The following is a 19,475-nucleotide window of genomic DNA, read 5'->3' as shown; positions in this document are numbered from 1 at the left end:
GAAGGTAATACCAGTTGAAAGCATGTCAAGAATTATTAGGAAATACATTAGAAGCATTGTTATAAAACATGATTATAAAACATTGTTATAAAACATGATTATCTTTTTTTAAAATACTATTCTTGGCCTGGCTGGTGCGGCCTGGTGGATTGAGTGCTGGCTTGTGAACCAAAGGGTCTCTGGTTCATTTCTCAGTCTAGATCACATGCCTGAATTGTGGGGCCAGGTTCTCAGTAGGGGGTGTGCAAGAGGCAGCCACACATTGATGTTTCTCCCTTCCCCCTCTACAGTAAATTTTTAAAAATCTTTTAAAAAATACGATTGTCGCTCTCGGCCTTAACCCCATCTTCTTGGAAACCTCTGCGCCATGAGAGCCAAGTGGAGGAAGAAGCGAATGCGCAGGCTGAAGCGCAAAAGAAGAAAGATGAGGCAGAGGTCCAAGTAAACTGCTAGTTTGTGTGCCCATGGAAGCCAAAGGGGCAGAAATACGGGAAGCCAGAGGCCAGGGACACTGGTACAAATTATTCGACTACATGCCTGCTATCGAGAACTTGTCGATGGACGTAGAACAACATACAGTCTGATCTCCGCGACCACCTTTTGAGAGACCCACGCTGCTCTTACAACAGTCCCTTTTGGTCCTTTGCCCTGGACCTGTGACATTCTGGACTGGTTCTGTTAACATTTGTGGCTGAATGTGTACAATAAATCATCTCTTCTTAGTTGAAGAAAAAAAATACGATTGTCTTCAATGCAGAAAAAAATTAAATCCATTCACATTAGAAAAAACTACCACACTGCATAGAAACATTACATCCTTAACTTGAAATTTATCGATAAAAACTACAGTAATCTGAATTTTAGTAATATCAGAAATCTTGGCTTTCCATGTGAGGAGCCACAGGCCCACTTAGCAACTGAACATGGCTGTCATTAATGCTTAACCATCACACCTGATATCCTAGCTGGTGCTATACAGAGACAAAGGAGAATTAATTAGAATACCATTTACCAATAAGCTATTAAATACCAATAAGGTATTAAATAACAGTAAACGAGCGCTTGGGATTAGAAATTAGGGAACATCAGTCTTGAAAAAGTACAGGCTAGTTACCATAAACGTATACTAACAAATATTTCTGGAAGGATACACAGTAATTGATGGCAACTGTATTATAGAGAATGGGTAATGGAATATGAGAATGAGGATATAGCCTTTATTGTACATATACGTACAGAAATCTACCCCCAATTTTCTAAACAGAAAGAATAGGTTTTTGTAATACATATTAAAAAAAACTATATGCACTTTATTCACGTCCTCTCTCCACCTACTCTCTCCCTCTCACCATTACTCAGCAATCCTCACGGTCTGGCCGAAGTGTGAAGACCCTTCCTTGGGGGCGCCTGGATCCCTGGGAACTACATTACCCAGAAGACCTTGCGCGGAGATCAATGTGATAAGCCAATGGCGGGTCAGAATGAGGCATTCCCTTTCGTGGGCATCCCGCCACGGCGGGACTTCCTGCCTCTTCAGGGTGGCGGTCATTTTGGCTCCGCAAGGGTCTTTTCATCCCGTCAGAGTCTTGAGTGCGGTGGGTCCCGGAATACCTGCTGAAGCCTAGAAGGCGCGAGAATCGTGATAACTGGCCGTACAGACGCGGGAGTTAGGCTCAGCAACGCCGCCCAGGTGACCCCTGCCAGGGCTGGGACAAGGACCGTGGTGTCCGAGGCCCCGTCCTCTCCTGCCGCTCCCGCCTCGCCCACAGAGTGATGGCGGCGTCCGAGCTGAGGCGCCAGGCTGAAGTGAGTGCACGTGTCCCGGGCCCTCTCCCCTCAGCCCATGTAGTCCATCTAGTCCCCGGCCCTCTCCCCTCAGCATCCCGAATGAGCATCCATCATGTCCTGCAGCTAGGCCCCGGCGTCCCGGACTGTGAGGTGCCCGTGGGTGACACAGTATGTGACGAGGGTGGGAGAGGGTGACGGGCTGAGGAGCCGCCGAGTGAAGATGTGCAGGGGTGGCCGATCCGGGAGGACCCGGGACTCTGGGATCCTCCTGAACGCCCTCGGGGAGCAGAGAGTGAGGAGTGGCACCTGTACTGGCAGGGATTGTGCCTCCATTCTAAGGGCCTGCTGAAAGGTTGAGGACAGAAGAGGAACACAGAGCTGGGTTAGGACTTCTAATTTCTTCCGTAAGCTGCCCAGAGAGAACAAGACTAGAATGGTGATGATGAGACGCTGAGAGTTGAGCCCTTGTGCAAGGTCACAAAGCTGGTAAGAGGCAGCACTGAGGACAGATACTTGGCTGGAGGTCACCAGACTCCAGGGCTGGGCCTGGATGCAGCTGAGACCTGCTTACCAGGAGCTGTAAGGGTAGTTGACCATGCCTTCTCACAGGTCCCAAAGGTTGAAAAACCAGTCATGTAAACTAGAGGAGGACAGGGTATCTCTGTCCCTCTCTGGTTCTTACACCACCCAGATGGTGTCTGAGATTGTGATGCTCAGGTGAACATCTGTTCACCTGTTTTCCCAACTGTTGGGTCTGAGACCTTTAGAGATACCCCAAGTCTTCCTGGGATTGTGGTGTCTCCAGACTCATCCCTTGGTATTTTACCAGCTTTTGGATGTGGGGAACCTTGGGACACCTCCAGTGCCTGTGTCCTGAATGTAGGTTACAGGTAACATGAAGGTGCTGCCATTTCTTTGCAAGCAACATAAACAGGTGTGGAAATGTAACCCAGGGCCAGACATCAGCATGTGCAAATGCTTGGAGGTGCCTCTGTGCTGGGAACTGGTAGAACAAAGCAAGGGGGGTGGAGTGGGCTGGGATGGGAGTAAAAGACAGAAAACTGTACTGAACAGCAAGTAAAATTTTTTAAAAAAGGACAAAGCAGGGGGGCTGTAATCTGGCCTGTGACTTACCTGCCTAAGAAGTTGGTCCTTTGTTATGGACATCAAGGGAAGTTTAGACCAGAGGAAAGAGTTCGTCTCTCCTGGATGTAATAGGCTCCACCTGGCTGCATGTGGAAAGCAGATTATAGAGTTGAGGGAGGGAGGCAGGGAGCTCAGGTAGAGGCAACAGCTCTAATCCAGATGAAATTTGATGGCCAGGAGTGGTGGCTGTGGAAGTGGAAGAAGTAGTTGGATTCTGGGTCCATTTTTAAAGAAGGTGAGTGGGGGGGAAAGGAAGTGTTAGGAACAACCCCAGGAAGTGATGGGAGCTCCATCAACTAGGCTGACAAAGATGGTGATAGGTTAATTTTTCCTTGTAAATATGAGAAGTTTTGTTTGAACCCTGTGAAGAGTCTGAGAAGTTTCAGAGAACAGCGAGGGGAGACATCAGGTGGGCAGTTGGACTCACTAGAAATCTGGGGAGGGGACCAAGATGAGACATGAGGGAGTGGTGTAGACCACTGTGGAGCTGTGGATCCGCATGTAGGAGGGGAATGGAATTCATGGTGGTAATGCTAATTAGTGTCTCAGAAAGAGGGCGCATGGTGAAGATGAGAAGTGATTGTGGGAAGAGTGTGCCAGGAGGTTGGGCAGGAAGCCAAGACTTCTGTGGGATGAATGGATATGAGATGGCTGGGGAGGCAGAGGAGTAATTGAGAGATGACACCAGAGGACAGTGCACCTGCTTCTCCACTACTGCAGGGTTTACCACAATTTTGTGGTAAATTTTGATGGGATCTGGGGAGTTTCTGTCTTGCTGGTTGATATGATCTGGGGCAAAAATGTGGTCAGTGTGTCACTGTGCCTACAAAAGAGACCAGTGAGACTGGGCTTTTAGGGAAGGTTGGGTGGAAAGAGGAGGCTTTTGGCTGCTGCAGTGACAGTGCAGTGCAGAAGTGGAAGGGGGTTATTATCTGAAATTCACATACGGTTCTGGGTGGCTGCTAATTGAAATAAGGATGACTGACAGGCAGGAAGGACTTCAGAGCCTCATTTGGGACTTTTCTTGGCTGTGGGATCAGGCAGAATACTAGGGTTTTGCTGAATCCTATTTGACTGTGTCATACATCCTCTGATGCCATGGGCCGTGTACATGGGTGAGTCTGGAGAAATACCCTTGATGTGAAGCAGGAATGTGGCAGAGCTGAGGAAGTGAACCTGTGGTCTGAAGATGTGAGAGCAGTTTAGCTTACTGTATGATGTATACATTGAGAGGAAGTGTGACCTGAGTGCCCCATGTTTGGCTATGTCTTGGAGGTACAGTATGGGAAACTCCAGGTAAGTTGCTTATCAGGAAGGATGCAGGCCAGGTTCAGAGAGTAGTGATTTATTTGCCCCACTGGCTGTTGTTGCTGAGTGCAAGAACAGTGATTAATGGGACTGTAAGCAGATAACATTACTGGCACCAGGGCCTCCTATCTCCTCTGAGGTGAGGAACCCTGGAGGAGGATAAGCATTGAGAAAATATGTGAGGAGTTGGGTAGTGATTCACAGAGACTGTTCATGGTTTCATTTGTATTAATCCTGACAGGTTTGTGTGACCCTTGAGGATGTCGCTGTGTATTTCTCCAGGACAGAATGGCGCCTCCTTGATGAGGGTCAGAGACGCCTGTACCTCGATGTGATGCTGGAGAACTTTGCCCTTGTATCCTCACTGGGTAAGACCCTCACTCTCTCCTGACGACCTTGACTAGGGTTTGCATTGCACTGTGCCCTCTGTTCCCTAGGGTGCACTCAGTCCTCACATGTGGACTGTGGGTACTATTTGCTTTTCCAGTGTTCTGGGTAGATCTTGGACTTGGAAGGGCTGATTTGTTTGTACGGCCCCCTTTTCTCCCTGCAGCCCAAGTACCTGTTCTTCGAACCCTCACAGGGAAGGATTTGAGGCCAGTAGTCTTACAGGGAGCCTAATGATTTTACCTTGTTTGCCCTCTCCCTGGTTGGGTTCATGCGTCCTGATAGATGGCACTTATGTGTCTCAGATTTTTCCTCTGTTTTATTTGACATTTCCTTGTGCTTGTGTGTGCCAGCTATTACAGGCATTATCACAGCTATTATGATTACCATGGGCTGCTTTTCAAGACTGTCCTATATGATTCTCTTTGTAGTATTCAGATCTTTTTTTCTTTTTTCAGCTTTGAGGAGGTATGATTGACAAATAATATCGTACACATTTTAAATGTATAATGTCATATTTTACTGTATATACACATTTTGAAATGATTAATACAATCAAATGAATATATTTATCACCTCCTATGTAGGACTGAATACTATTTTATTTACCTATTTTAGAGGGAAGGAAGGGAGGGAGAAAAAAAGGGTGAGAACCATTGACATGTGAAAGAAACATTCATCACTTGGTTCCCCTTTGCATCTTGACTAGGGACTGAACCTGCAATCCAACCATCTGCCCTAACAAGGAATTCTTCACTTTGCCAGAGGACCCCCAACCAACTGAGCTACAGTTGGATCCCCAACTGCAGCTTGAGCTGGTCAGGGCTATTACTTACTTTTCGATAAGTTTAAATCCTTGAGGGGTACAGGATTACACAGAATTTGTGTCCAGTGTCCTTAGCAGGAAGGCTGCTTCAGAATTTAGCATGAACCATGCCACAGTTTCCATGAGCATGAGTTACCCTTTCCCCAGATTACTCTGGTTTGGTTGTTGTTTACCACCAGGAGACACTGTGTTCTTTGCTTTGTACACATACATAAGCACATTTTTTGCCTAGATAGAATTCAATTTCATCTAGAGCATAAACACTTTCTTTTTTTTTTTTTTAATATTTATTTATTTATTTATTTATTTTTAGTGAGAGGGGAAGGTAAGGAGAAAGAATGGGAAAGAAATATCAATGTGTGGCTGCCTTCCATGCGTCCCCCACTGGAGACTTGGCCCCGCAACCCAGGCATGTGCCCTGACTGGGAATTGAACCGGCGACCCTTTGCATCACAGGCCCACGCTCAATCCACTGAGCTACAACAGCCAGGGCTTTTTTTTTTTTTTTTTTAATATTTTACTTATTTATTTTTTAGAGAGAGGAGAAGGGAAGGAGAAAGATGGGAGAGAAACATCAATGTGTGGTTGCCTTTCATGTGTCCCCTGCTGGGGACTTGGCCTGAACTCAGGCATGTGCCCTGACTGGGAATCGAACCAGTGACCCTTTGCTTCACAGGCATGTAAAGCGAATCCACTGCTCAATCCACTGAGCTACATCAGCCAGGGCTAGAGCATAAACACTTTCAATTTAAAAAAATAAATAGACACCTTCAATTTTAAGAAGAGTTGTGTGCTCCCTCTGGTTTCAGAGACCCCATTTATAGCCGGCAAAAATGGCCTTGGACCACAGCCTTTCAGATATATTTGTCGATCTAGAAGTCCTATTCCTGGCAGGCTCTACAGGATTCAAGATGGCGAAAAAGGAAAATGAGGCCACAGAACTTAATTTTTTTTTAATTTATTTATTTTTAGAGAGAGGAGGAGGGAGGGAGAAAGGGAATAAAACAGAGCTGGCCTGCAAACCCAGGTCCAGCGATCTTTCAGTTCTCCAACGGTTCTCTGACTAGAGCTCAACCTACTGAGCCACACCAGCTAGGGCTCACAACGTAATCTTCTAATGCAAGACCATTGCCCCATTTTCACTAAACTCTGGCCCCTGGCATTCTATTTCTTTCTTTGGTTCCACTCTTTTTTGTTTCTTTTTTTAAGATTCCCCATATACCTCATTTTGTATAGTATTTGTCTTTCTTAGTCTGGCTTATTTCACTTTGCATTATGCCCTCCAGGTTCATTGAAGTTGTCACAGATTCATGATTTTCTCTAATGGCTGAAGAATACTCCATTGTGTGTGTACACATACCAGATTTTCTTTATCCATTCATTTGTAGACAGATATTTTAGGTAATTTTTGTATCATGGCTGTTGTGAATAATGCTTCAGTAAACATGGGAGTGCAAATATCTCTAAGATACTGATTTGTTTCTTTTGGATATAGTATACAGAGAAGTGGGATTGTTGGATCATATTGTAGGTTTATTTTTTAATGTTTTGAAGAACTTCCATACTTTTGCCCTTAGTGGTGTGTGGAGTTACATTTTAACAAATAGTGTACAAAGACTTCTTTTTTTTTTTAAAGATTTTATTTATTTATATTTAGAGAGGGGAAAGGAGGGAGAAAGAGAGGGAGAGAAACACCATTGCATGATTGGCTCTGGTATGGCCCCCACTGGGGACCTGGTCTGAAACCCAGGCATGTGTTCTAGACTGGGAATCGAACTGGCAGCTTTTTGGTTTGCAGGCTGGCACTCAATCCGCTGAGCCACACCAGCTAGGGCAGCTTGCTTTCCTTCACATCCTGGTCAACACTGGTTGTCTCTTGTCTTGTTGATGATAGCCATCCTAAGAGGTGTGAGGTGGTGTGTCACTGTGGTTTGATTTTGCATTTACATGATATTGGTGATGTTAAGCACTTTTTCATGTGTCTCTTGGCCATTTGTATGTCTTCGGATAAATGTGTGTGTGTGTGTGTGTGTGTGTGTATCTTTGCCCATTTTGAATTGGTTTTTTGTTGTCAAGGTATATGAATTATATACCTCTTTATATATTCTGGATATTAAACCCTTATCATATATGGTGGGAGGGACCACCATAAACTGATATTTTCTTCTGATGGGTGGGCCTCTTGTAGTATATGCTTTCTCCTCTAAGTGAGTGTCCTAGGAATCCATCTGTATCAGCGTACTAGCTGGTATTGTGAGAGGCAGCGTTTGGCTTCAGTGAAATTTTTTTTTTTGAAGATTCTTTCATCACATTTTGTTTGCCCATTTCGTGATGGGTAATTTACGAGCACACCTGCCCACATTGTGCTAAGTTTTCCACAATGTTTCACCCAAAACAGCATGACCACCCCCCTTTGCCCCACTCTCCCTATTCCGCCAGTCTTACCCCTAGTGACTTTGGGTTTTGTTTTCCTGGATGAAAAAAGTCTTCAAAGGGAGATGTTTTACCAGTGTGGAAGAGGTGAAACCAAAAATGGTAGAAGCACTAAAACATATCAAAATTGACGAGTTCAAAAACTCTTCAGCAGTCTTGATAGGTGTATTGCATCAAATGGAGGGTACTTTGAAGGTGACTGAAGTTTAAACAGGTAGGAGTAAACAGTTTTTCATAAATAAATTATGGGGTTTTGGGGGCCCCTCCTTGAATATCTTACAAATATTTTGTTCTATTTTTTTAAAGATTTTATTTATTTCTTTTTAGATAGAGGAAAAGGGAGGAAGAGAAAGAGGGAGAGAAACGGTGTGTGCTTACTTCTTATGCATTACCTACTGATGACCTAGCTGGCAACCCAGGCTTGTGCCCTGACTGGGAATGGAATTGGTGACACTTTGGCTCACAGGACGCGCTCAATTTACTGAGCCACACTGGCCAGGCTAACCTGTTTCTTCGGTTGCCTTTTTATTTTATTGATTTTATTTCATTAATTGTGCTTCTTGCTGTGCAGAAAATTTTTGTTTTGATATAGACCACTAGTTTATTTTCACTTTTGTTATCTGTGCTGTTGGTTTCATATCTAAGAAATCATGGCCAACACCAGTGTCAGGGAGCTTTTTTCTTATGTTTTCTTCTGAAATTTTAATAATATCAGGTCTTAAATTTTTTTTATATCCAAGTTACTTTTCATTTTTGTAAGATATGTAAGATAGGGGTTCAGTTTCCTTTCTTTTCTTTTTTTTTGGCACATGAGTATCCATTTTTCTCACTGTTTATTTTTTAAATTTTTATTGATTTGAGAGAAAGAGACATCAGTTGGTTCTTCTATTTATTTATGCATCCATCGGTTGAACCTTGTCGTATGTTCCATGACCCCCAGCCTTGGTGTATCAGGACAGTGTTCTAACCAACTGAGCTACCTGGTCAGGGCTGATCACCATTTTTTTTAAAATTTTTTTTTTAATCCTCACTTGATAGGTTTATTTTTAAAATTAGGTTTAATTTTAGAAAGTGAGAGAGGCAAAGAGAAAGAGAGAAACAGAAGGAATGATGTGAAATAGAAATGTCAATTGGTTGCCTCCTGTATGCAGTCTGATTGGATACTGAACCCACAGTCTAGGTATGTTCCCTGACCCAGAGTCAGACATACAATCTTTTTTTTTTTTTTTGAGATTTTCTTTATTTATTTTAGAGAGAAGGGGAGAGAGGGAGAAAGAAAAACATCACTGTGAGAGAGAAACTCTGTTAATTGCCTCTGGTATGTATCCTGAGAGGAACTGAACCTGCAGCCTAGGCATGCACTCTGGCTGGAATTGAATTGGCAACCCTTTGCTTTGCTGAATGATGCCCAGCCAACTGAAGTATACCAGTCAGGGCTGAACCCACAACCTTTTGGTGTATGGGACTATGCTTTAATCAACTCAGCCACCCTGCCAAGGCTTACCATCATTTTGAAGAGACTATTGTTTCCCCATTTTGTGTTCTTGAGTCCCTAATCAGAGATTATTTGACCATATATTGTGAGTTTATTTCTAGGCTTTCTATTCTGTTCCACTTGTCCATTTTTATGGTAGTATCAGTGTTTTGATTGCTTATAGATTTGTAATATTTTGAAATAGGAAGTGTGCTTACAGCTTTTTTTTTTAAAAGATTTCTTTGGCTATTTGGACTTTTTTTGGTGGTTCCATAATGATTTTAGGACTTTTTTCTTTTTTTTTATTGAATTAATTGGCTTACACTGGTTAACAAAATTGTATATACAAGTTTAAGATGCACAATTTTACAACACAGTATCTATCTGTATACTGTATTGTATGTTCACCACTCAAAGTCAACAGGATTTTTTTTCTTTATCTGTGAAAAATTTCATTGGATTTTTGATATGAATTACATAGACTCTGTATATCACTCTGGATAGACTATTCTGAGTTAAATGGACATTATAACAATATTCCGTCAATACAAGAACATGATATTTTTCTGTTTATTTGTGTCTTGAATTTCTTTCATCAATATCTTGTAATTTTTGGAATAAATCTTTCACTTCCTAGGTTAATTTTATTCTTGAGTGTTTTTTTCTTTTTGATGCTATTTTAAATGGGATTTTCTTAATTTTCTTTCAGATAATTTATTATTAGTGTTTATAAACAAGTTAGTTTTTTCCTTTAAGATTTTATTTTATTTTATTTATTTTTAGAGAGCAGAGGAAAGGAGGGATAAAGAAAGGGAGAGAAACATTGATGTGTGAAAGAAGCATTGATTGTTTGCCTCTCATATGTTCCTAACTGGAAACCTGGCCTGAAATGCAGGCATGTGCCCTGACCAGGAATTGAACCAGTGACTTTTTGGTTCACAGGCCAACACTGAATCCACTGAGCCATACCAGCCAGAGCGTATTTTAATTGATTTTTTTTTTTAGAGACAAAGAGAGGAAGGGGTAGGTAGAGAGAGATTGAGACAGAGACAGAGAAACATTAATTTGCTGATCCACTTTTATGCATTCATTGGTTGCTTCTTTTATGTGCCCTGACTGGGCATTGAACCTGCAACCTTGGCATGTTGGGGCAACACTCTAACCAACTGAACTACCTGGTCAACACAGCTGAGTTTTGTGTATTGATTTTTTTTTATCCTACAACTTTACCGAATTCGTTGATTAGTTCTAAAGGTATTTTGGTAAAGTCTTTAGGGTTTTTTATACATAAGATGATTTCATCTGCAAACAGTTTTGCTTCTTTCTTTTTAATTTGGGTGCTCTTTATTTCTTGTTTTCTTTATTCGGGCTGGCACTTTCAGTACTACGTTGAACAAAGGTAGAGAGCATGGGTGCCTTCTCTAGTTCTTGATGTTAGAGGAAAACCTTTTAGACTTTGATTGTTGAGTATGATGTTAGCTTTGGGTTAGATTCTATACCTAATTTGTTGTGGGTTGTTTATCATGAAAGGATATTGAGTTGTGTCAACTGTTTTTTCTGTATATGTTCATATGAGTATGCTTTTGATCCTTTTTTCCTGTTAATCTGGCGTATCACATTTATTCATTTACACATGTTGAACTACATCCTAGGGATAATAAATTTTACTTGATTGTGGTGTATAACTGTTTAGTGTGCTGTTAGATGTAGTTTTGCAGGTATTTTTTTGAGAATTTTTGTATCTGTATTCATCAAAGATACCGGCCTGTAAATTTCTTCCCTTATATCTTTCTTAAATGACTTTGATATCAGGGTAATAAAATGAGTTTGGAAGTATCACCTCTTCATTTTTTTGGAAGATTTGCAGAAGAATTTATATTAACTCTTTTTTTAGTAGCATTGCCAGTGATTCTTCTTAGTCCTGGGTTTTTGTTTGTTGGGAGATTTTTGATTGCTGATTCAGTTTTTTTACTGGTTATAGATCTATTTAGATTTCCTACTTCTACATTATTCAGTTTTGATGGTTTATATGTTAAAAAGAAATTTTTGTTTATTTTTTCAAGTATTTTTTATTGATTATGCTATTAAGAGTTTTCCCAATTTTTCTCCTTTATCCCCCCTCTGCCCTGCCCCATCCCCCCTCTGCCCTGTCCCATCCCCTTTCTGTCCTGTCCCCCCAATCCTCCAACACTCCCTGCCCCTTAGTTCATGTCCATGGGTTGTACATAATGAATTCTTTGAGTTCTCTATTTCCTATACCATTTTTATCTCTCCCCATCTATTTTATGCCTACTAATTATGCTTCTTCTTCCCTGTACCTTCCCCCCCATTCCTCCCTTCCCCCTCCACATGAAATCCCTCCATGTGGTGTCCATTTCTCTGATTCTGTTCCTGTTCTATTTGTTGTTTACTTATTTGTTTTTGTTTTCATTGTTTTTTTAGATTCATTTGCTGATAGTTGTGAGTTTGTTGTCATTTTATTGTTCATATTTTTGATCTTCCTTTTCTTAGATAAGTCCCTTCATATAGTAATGGCTTGGTGATTATGAACTCTTTAACTTGACCTTATCTGGGAAGCACTTTATCTGCCCTTCCTTTCTAGATGATAGCTTTGATAGATAGAGTTATTTTGGATGTAGGTCCTTGCCTTTCATGACTTCAACTACTTCTTTCCAGTCCCTTCTTGCCTGCAAGGTTTCTTTTGAGAAATCAGCTGATAGCCTTATGGGCATTCCTTTGTAGGTAACTCTTTCCATTCTTCTTACCGCTTTTAAGATTTTCTCTTTTATTTTTAGTATTGGGTAACTTAATGATGATGTGCCTTGGTGTGTTCCTTTTTAAGTCCAACTTCTTTGGGAGTCTCTGAGCTTCCTGGACTTCCTGGAAGTGTATTTCCTTTGCCAGATTGGGGAAGTTTTCCTTCCTTATTTGTTCAAATAAGTTTTCAATTTCTTGGTCTTCCTCTTTTTCTGGCACCCCATAAAATTTGGATATGGGAACATTTCAGGTTGTCCCAGAGGTTTGTAAGTCTCCTCACTTTTTTGAATTCTTTTTTCTTCGTTCTGTTCTGGTTAGATGTTTATTTTTCCCTTTTATTCTAAATTGTTGCTTCGAGTGCTGGTTTCCTTCCTGTCACTGTTGGTTCCCTGAATATTTTGCTTTATTTCATTTTGGGTATCTTTCATTTGCTTGCTTGCTCGCCTGTGCGTGCGCGCGCGCTCTCTCTCTCTCTCTTTATTTATTTATTTATAACTTTTTTAAAAAAAGATTTCTTTATTTATTTTAGAGATGGGGGGAAAGAGGGGAGAGAGAGAGAGAAACACCAATGTGTGGTTGCTTTTTGTGTGCCCCCAACTGGGGACCTGATCCACAACCTAAGTATGTGCTCTTACTGGGAATTGAACTGGTGACATGTTGCTTCTCAGTCTGGTGCTCAATCCACTGAGCCACACTAGTCAGGGCTATGTTTTAAAACTTTTATTAGTATTTATTTTATTTTTTATTTTAAGGTTTTATGTATTTATTTTTAGAGTGAGGGGAAGGGAAGGAGAGAGGGAGCCATCAATGTGTGGTTATCTCTCACATACCTCCTGATGGGAACCTGGCCTGCAACCCAGGCATGTGTCCTGACTGAGACTCAAACCAGTGACACTTTCTTTGCAGGCCATGGCTACTGAGGCACACCAGCCAGGGCAGTATTTATTTTATGCTGAATATACTCCTTGGCCATGAGCTTTTGTTTCTTCGGTTTTGTTCTGTAATATCTTTTTCTTTTGTGAAACTTCCTCTTCTGGTTTTGGAACAGTCTGTTCTTTTTCAGTGAGGATCATCTCAGTGTGGCAGGGAGAACACATATATGGGTTAATCTGCCCAGGAGCTCCGTAAATTCTATACCACATCTTAGGAGCTTTGTTCACCTGATTGTGCTCAATGACCAGAGAATCTACCCTCTAAACCTTTAAGTTCATCATTATTCCCTGCATTTTTAAACCTGTGCAGCAAAATTACAGCCTTCTTTTTGACCCACTAACCCTGTATCCAGCACCACTGTTTGTACTGGGCACGCCTTCCTACTCCACCATTGTAGTGATGGAAGGGTGCATGTTGCTTGTCCAGAGTGAAATCCTTCAGATATTTGGTGGCTTTTTGAATATGCATACCTTTCTTGATCTGGCAGTTTTGCGAATTTTCATAAAGTGAACATAAACATTTGACTCTTGATTTGGATGACTTTGTGGGGTTTTCTGTGTCCGGTGAGTAGTGAACCATTTTCAGAAGTCATCTCTCATTGCTTTTGGGAAGAGCTCATTTGCTCTTAAGTGAAGTTTAAGTTTGATATTCTTTTACTGATATTTTTGTTTCTGTGATCTATTTATTCTAGAAATTAGATTATTGAAGTCTGCTACATTTATCATAATGCTGTCTATTTCTATCTTTGTATTAGTTAATACTTACTTAGTATATTTAGGTACTCCAATTATGGGTACATATGTACTACAACAGTTATTTCCTCTTGATTACTTGGCTGCTTCATTATTATATTAGGAGGTTCTTTGCCTTTTGTGACAGTTTTTGACTTAAAGTCTTAATTTTGTCTGGATAAGCATAGTTACCTCAGTTCTTTTTTGGTTTTCATTTGAACATTTATGATTGGGTTGCTCCTTGCCAATAAAGTTAATGTGTACTTCACCAGCATTTCTTTGCACTCAGGTTGCTGTTGTGGAGCAAAGGATGTGGAAGTACCATCTGAACAGAGCATTTCTGTGGGAGTGTCACAGACCAGGACTCCAAAGGAACCTCCATCTTCTCAGAAGACCCATCCCTGTGAGATGTGTGGTTCAGTCTTGAGACACATCTTCCACTTGACTGAAAACCAGGAAACACTACACAGCCTGAAACTGTTGAGATGTGGGTCATGTGCAAAACAGTTTGATTTCAGTGCAAACTGTCAGCAGTACCAGGACCATCGCACAGGAGAAAAACTCTTTATAAGCAATGTGAACAGAGCCTCATCTGCAAAGAGCTGCAATTTACCTAAGTCACAGAAGCCCACTACGTGTGAAGAGGTTGAGAAAGACTGCATGACCACCTCAGGACATCTCCAGCAACGAGCGACTCACACTAGAGAGAAGCCAAACAAAATCTCCAAAAATAGAGTGTCTTTGCAATGCATAAAAAGTAGTCGTACTTGGGAAGAACGCAAGAAAGCCTTTAGTTCCAAAAACACACTTGTTCAAGATTCAGGTGTACACACTAAAAGACAGTGTTTTACGTGCCATGAGTGTGGAAAAACATTCAGGTACAAATCTTCATTTGTTATTCACCAGAGAGTCCACACTGATGACAAAATTCGTGTTTGTGAAGACTGTGGAAAATCCTTTAGGGGAAGCTTAGCCTTCAGTCAACACCGAAGAATTCATTCTGGGGCAAGGCAGCACAAGTGCGGCAAATGTGGGAAATCCTTTAACCAAAAATTTGTCCTCATTTATCCTCAGAGAAGTCACACTGGAGAAAGTTGTTATGTGTGTTGTGAGTGTGCACCATCTTTCAGGCATAGCTCTGTTCATAGTCAACAACAGACAGTTTATACTGGAGAAATGAGTTTTGAGTGTACTGAATGTGGGAAATTTTTTAAACGAAAATCTGACCTCATTGAACATGGCAGAGTTCACACAGGAGAAAGGCCTTATGAGTGTGATGAATGTGGGAAATCTTTTACTTCTAGCTCTGCTCTCCGTTATCATGAGAGAGTTCACACTGGAGAAAAACCCTATAAGTGTAGCGAATGTGGGAAATCCTTTACCTCTAGCTCTGGCCTCCGTTACCATCAGAGAGTTCATACAGGAGAAAGGCCATATGAGTGTAGTGATTGTGGAAAATCTTTTACTCAAATAAATCACCTCATTATACACCGAAGAGTTCACACAGGAGAAAGACCTTATGAGTGCAGTGAATGTGGGAAATCCTTTAGCCACAAATCTTACCTCTCCCAACACCAGCGAGTTCACACTGGAGAAAGGCCTTTTGAGTGTAGTGAATGTGGGAAATCTTTTACCTCTGGCTCTGCCCTCTGTTATCATCAGAGAGTTCACTCTGGAGAAAAACCCTATGAATGCACAGAATGTGGGAAATCTTTTACCAATGGACCAATACTCATTCGACATCGTAGAGTTCACACAGGAGAAAGGCCTTATGAGTGCAGTGAATGTGGGAAATCATTTACCCAAAGAAATCACCTCAATATACATCAGAGAGTTCACACAGGAGAGCGGCCTTATGAATGTCGTGAATGTGGAAAATGTTTTACTTCTGGCTCTGCCCTTCGTTATCATCAGAAAGTTCATATTGGAGAAAGGCCTTATGAGTGCAGTGAATGTGAGAAATCTTTTACCTCCAGTTCTGCCCTCCGTTGTCATCAGAGAGTTCACACAGGAGAGAGGCCTTTTGATTGCAGTGAATGTGGAAAATCTTTTAGGGATAGTTCCCAGTTGAATCAACATCAGAGAGTTCACACTGGAGAAAAACCTTATGAATGTGCTGATTGTGGGAGATCCTTTAGCCAGAATTCATACCTCTCTAAACACAGGAGAGTTCACACAGGAGAAAGACCTTATGAATGTAATGAATGTGGAAAATCTTTTACTTCTGTCTCTGCTCTTGGTTATCACCAGAGAGTTCACACAGGAGAAAGGCCTTACAAGTGCAGTGAATGTGAGAAATCTTTTACAAATAGCTCGATACTTATTAGACACCGGAGAGTTCACACAGGAGAAAGGCCCCATGAGTGCAGTGAATGTGGGAAATCCTTTACCCAAAGAATTCACCTCATTATTCACCAGAGAGTTCACACAGGAGAAAGGCCGTATGAATGCAATGAATGTGGGAAATCTTTTACTTCTCGTTCCACACTCCATTATCATCAGAGAGTTCACACGGGAGAAAGGCCTTATGATTGCAGTGAATGTGGCAAATCTTTTAGCAGAAAATCTAACCTTTCTCAGCACATGAGAGTTCACAATGGAGGAAGACCTTAGATGTGTATAAAATGTGCAGGGTTTTTTTTGTTCAGTGTTAACTACATGGGAGGAAACTGAGGCCCTGTTTGTCTGAATTATATATCCAAACCAACAGAAGGGAGATTCCCCATAAGTTCTTGTTATGTGGGAACCATGTGTGTCTGTGTTGCACTTTCTAATTGACACAGATCTCTTACAGATTTATGTCACTCAAAATTTCTCTGGTTGAAGCTATTTTACCTGTATTATCTTGCAGATCTCAACAGTTTTCATCAGTCACTGTCCTAATGTCCTCAGGGAAGCTAATTCTGTTCTCTGATTTGTTGGAGGAATTTAGGAGTAGCCTCAGCCCTTAGGAGATCTGCATTTCCTTCACTCTGACTAGTTGGGGCATGGACCTGACCCATTGTTGGCCATGGAAAACATTATCTGAGTTCAGCTGGCAGCTTGAGAAGGACTGTCCCAGCTTCTTCAGGGACCTGGTTTCCCTAGACGTCTGTGATGAATATGTTCAGTGTTGAAGTCACCAATGCAAGAACTGCCAGGTCCATGTCTCTCTGGTTTGTAAAATAATGAATGTCTCATTGTTTAAGTGCCCTTTAATCTTGGGTGTTGTATTTTTATGTGGAGTTTATAAGCAGATGGCTCTACAAGCATGAAGAGGTGAGCAACCTTTATGGGGGTCTCAAAATTTCTCTGCCTCAGACTAAGTGATATGGTGGCAGCAATTAAGTCAAATTTGTAAAAAAAAAATGTATTTTTTGCCAAATTTGTATTATTGCCCACATCCTCCTAGGAAAGACTGCAGTACTTCCTGGTCACGTGAAGCCAGGATGCTATGAGTTCAAGGAGACTCAAAAATCACCTGAGGAAGGGCATGTGTGACAAACTCAAGTTCTTTGAGTAGCATGAATTTACCTAGTTCACAGGGTGAGTCAGTACTTTTGAAGGGAATCACTTTCAAAGGTCTTAAAATGAGCCATATGCCCTGTTGTCTGCAATACCATGGGTGGTGGTCACTTGATTGTAGGACAGTAGAAGTTACGGGAAGTTATGGTTGCTAGAGAATCACTCTTCTAATAGGGGTTGGAGGAGACTGCAGCCAACTAGATGGAATTTGCCTCTTAAAAACATGTATTGAGAAATGTGTTGTGAAAAAGATAGCAGGATTGGTAAGTTCACAAATCTGAGGCTCCCCCAACTTGTTTGTCTTGTGTGGCCCAAGTCATTTTCATTGAAAATAATCAAAAGATTTTGTGAATTTCTGTAGGGCCTCAGATGTTCACCTCAAGACAGTTGGTGCCCAGGCAGAAAATCAAAGGTAAAGAAAAGGGGTATGTATAATCCAGGGATGTGGCTTTTGTGACCCAGTCAACATTCCTGGTTTGCTATGTTCTGTCATTTTTTGCTCTATGTGCTGTCACTAAGGCAAGACTGACCACTAGAGGGCATGAGCACATGAATATAGTTGCCAAATCTATTTTTTAAAGTGTTGGATACACAATTTTCTTTTTTATCTTGAGCAATTTTTAAAAAGCTTTAGTATGGTATAATACACATGTACTAAATGATATATTTCAAGTATAGTATCTGATGAAGTTTGACCTATGTATTAAAATGAAACCATCACCACAGTTGTAATACTGACCATATCTGTCACTGTGTATTTACGTCATATCTTTTATTAATAAAGATTTTACTTATTTTTAGAGAGAGGGGAAGGGAGGAACCTAGAGAGGGAGAGAAACATCCATTAGTTGCCTTTCACACATGCCCCCAAGTGGGGATCTGGCCTGAAACCGAGGCATGTGCCCTGATTGGGAATTGAACTGGCAGCCTTTCGCTTCCCAGGTCTGTGCTCAATCCACTAAGCCACACAAGCCAGGGCTACTTCATATCTTTTAAAAATCTCTCTCCCTATTATTCACAGCTTTCCCAAGTAACTATTAGTTACTTTTTATTTTAATGGATAACTTTACATCTTCTAGAATTTATATGATGAGGATCACAGTATTTTTTCTGCTTTAATTTATGTTGCATAAAACTTGGAGATGTATTTAATGATATATTAGCAGCACATCTTTTGCTGAGAAATATCCTTTGAATGTGTTACCATTAGTTTATCCATTCATGTATGGATATTAGGTTATTTCTAGTTTTTGACTATTGAAAATCAAGCTGGGATAAACATTTCTGTATAATTCCTTACATAGATACATGTTTCCTTTACATTTGTCAGTAACTCAGTACACAGTCTGAGTCATAGGGTAGGTAAGTGTTTAAGTTAGCAAGTTGTGATCTAAACTGATTTTATCTTTTTGTATTCTCCTAGTAGTGTATGAGAGGTCCAATACCTTCATGTCCTAGAGAATATTTGTTTTGGCCAATAATTCTTTATGTCAACCCTTTTAAAACTTTGTCACACTACCTCACTGGTTACATTTACCTAAGGATTTATGTGATGCTTGTTTCAGATGTATATTTGCTATCTGTGTATGTTTGGTAAAATGTGTGATTATATGTTCAACTTAATCTGCTATGAATTTTGTCAATTTTCTTTAACAAAAGGACAGTGAAAAAAGATGCATGTTGGAATTTTATTCATTTTGTGCCTTTTTAAATACAGAATAATTGGTTTTATATTGGAATAATGTATTCTAATATTTTAAAAAATTTTTGTCCTCTGCACAAATTAATGAACACTCTTAACCTGCTCTGATAACATTTTTCTGTTATTTACAGAAGTTGAGACATTTAATAATACAGTACGCCCTTGCTTTGTAGTGTTCTCTTATTTTTCTAGTCTGCTATCATGGTGGTTAATAAGTTGCAACAGGATGCTCAGAGGGACCAGATGGCATGCAGGTGGAGTCCCAAAGCCCACTGCAGGGGGAAATAGGAGGGCAGTGGTCTGTCCCCATATCCCCTGGTTAGGGTTTGAATCCCAGAGCCCCAAATATCATTGGGAGTCACAGAGAAGTGATGCCCCCTCCCGGCCTATTTTTTCTTCAGCATAAAATGGGTATGTCTTCATACCTGAGTTGTAGGAGGTCAAGAGCTAAAGTTTCCATTTGCAGTGCAGAAACTGCACCTGCAG

General features: G+C 41.0%; 1 protein-coding gene and 1 pseudogene across 3 annotated transcripts; one reads left to right on the top strand and one right to left on the bottom strand.

Annotated features, from left to right (window-relative positions):
- Positions 1–1,386: 1,386 nt before the first annotated feature.
- Positions 1,387–18,160, top strand: LOC118988165 (zinc finger protein 345-like). Of its 3 annotated transcripts, none has more exons than XM_037047592.1 (4): positions 1,387–1,806; positions 4,484–4,610; positions 14,073–14,661; positions 17,649–18,160. In XM_037047592.1, the coding sequence occupies exons 1-4, from the start codon at positions 1,774–1,776 to the stop codon at positions 17,701–17,703; spliced, it is 804 nt and encodes a 267-aa protein (XP_036903487.1). In that variant the 5' UTR covers positions 1,387–1,773; the 3' UTR covers positions 17,704–18,160. The 3 variants fall into 3 exon arrangements, 2 of the variants coding, with proteins under 2 accessions (XP_036903487.1, XP_036903484.1); XR_005066726.1 differs by having other exon boundaries at positions 1,390–1,806; positions 14,073–16,923; XM_037047589.1 differs by lacking the exon at positions 17,649–18,160 and having other exon boundaries at positions 1,390–1,806; positions 14,073–17,116.
- On the bottom strand, positions 13,033–13,675 carry LOC118988211 (60S ribosomal protein L17-like; annotated as a pseudogene).
- Positions 18,161–19,475: the final 1,315 nt, after the last annotated feature.

The sequence above is a fragment of the Sturnira hondurensis genome, unplaced genomic scaffold (genome assembly GCF_014824575.4).
Source record: "Sturnira hondurensis isolate 20B ecotype Veracruz unplaced genomic scaffold, ASM1482457v3 Scaffold0006199, whole genome shotgun sequence".
In the NCBI taxonomy this organism is placed as follows: domain Eukaryota; kingdom Metazoa; phylum Chordata; class Mammalia; order Chiroptera; family Phyllostomidae; genus Sturnira; species Sturnira hondurensis.
This window is presented reverse-complemented; position numbering and strand designations above follow the sequence as displayed.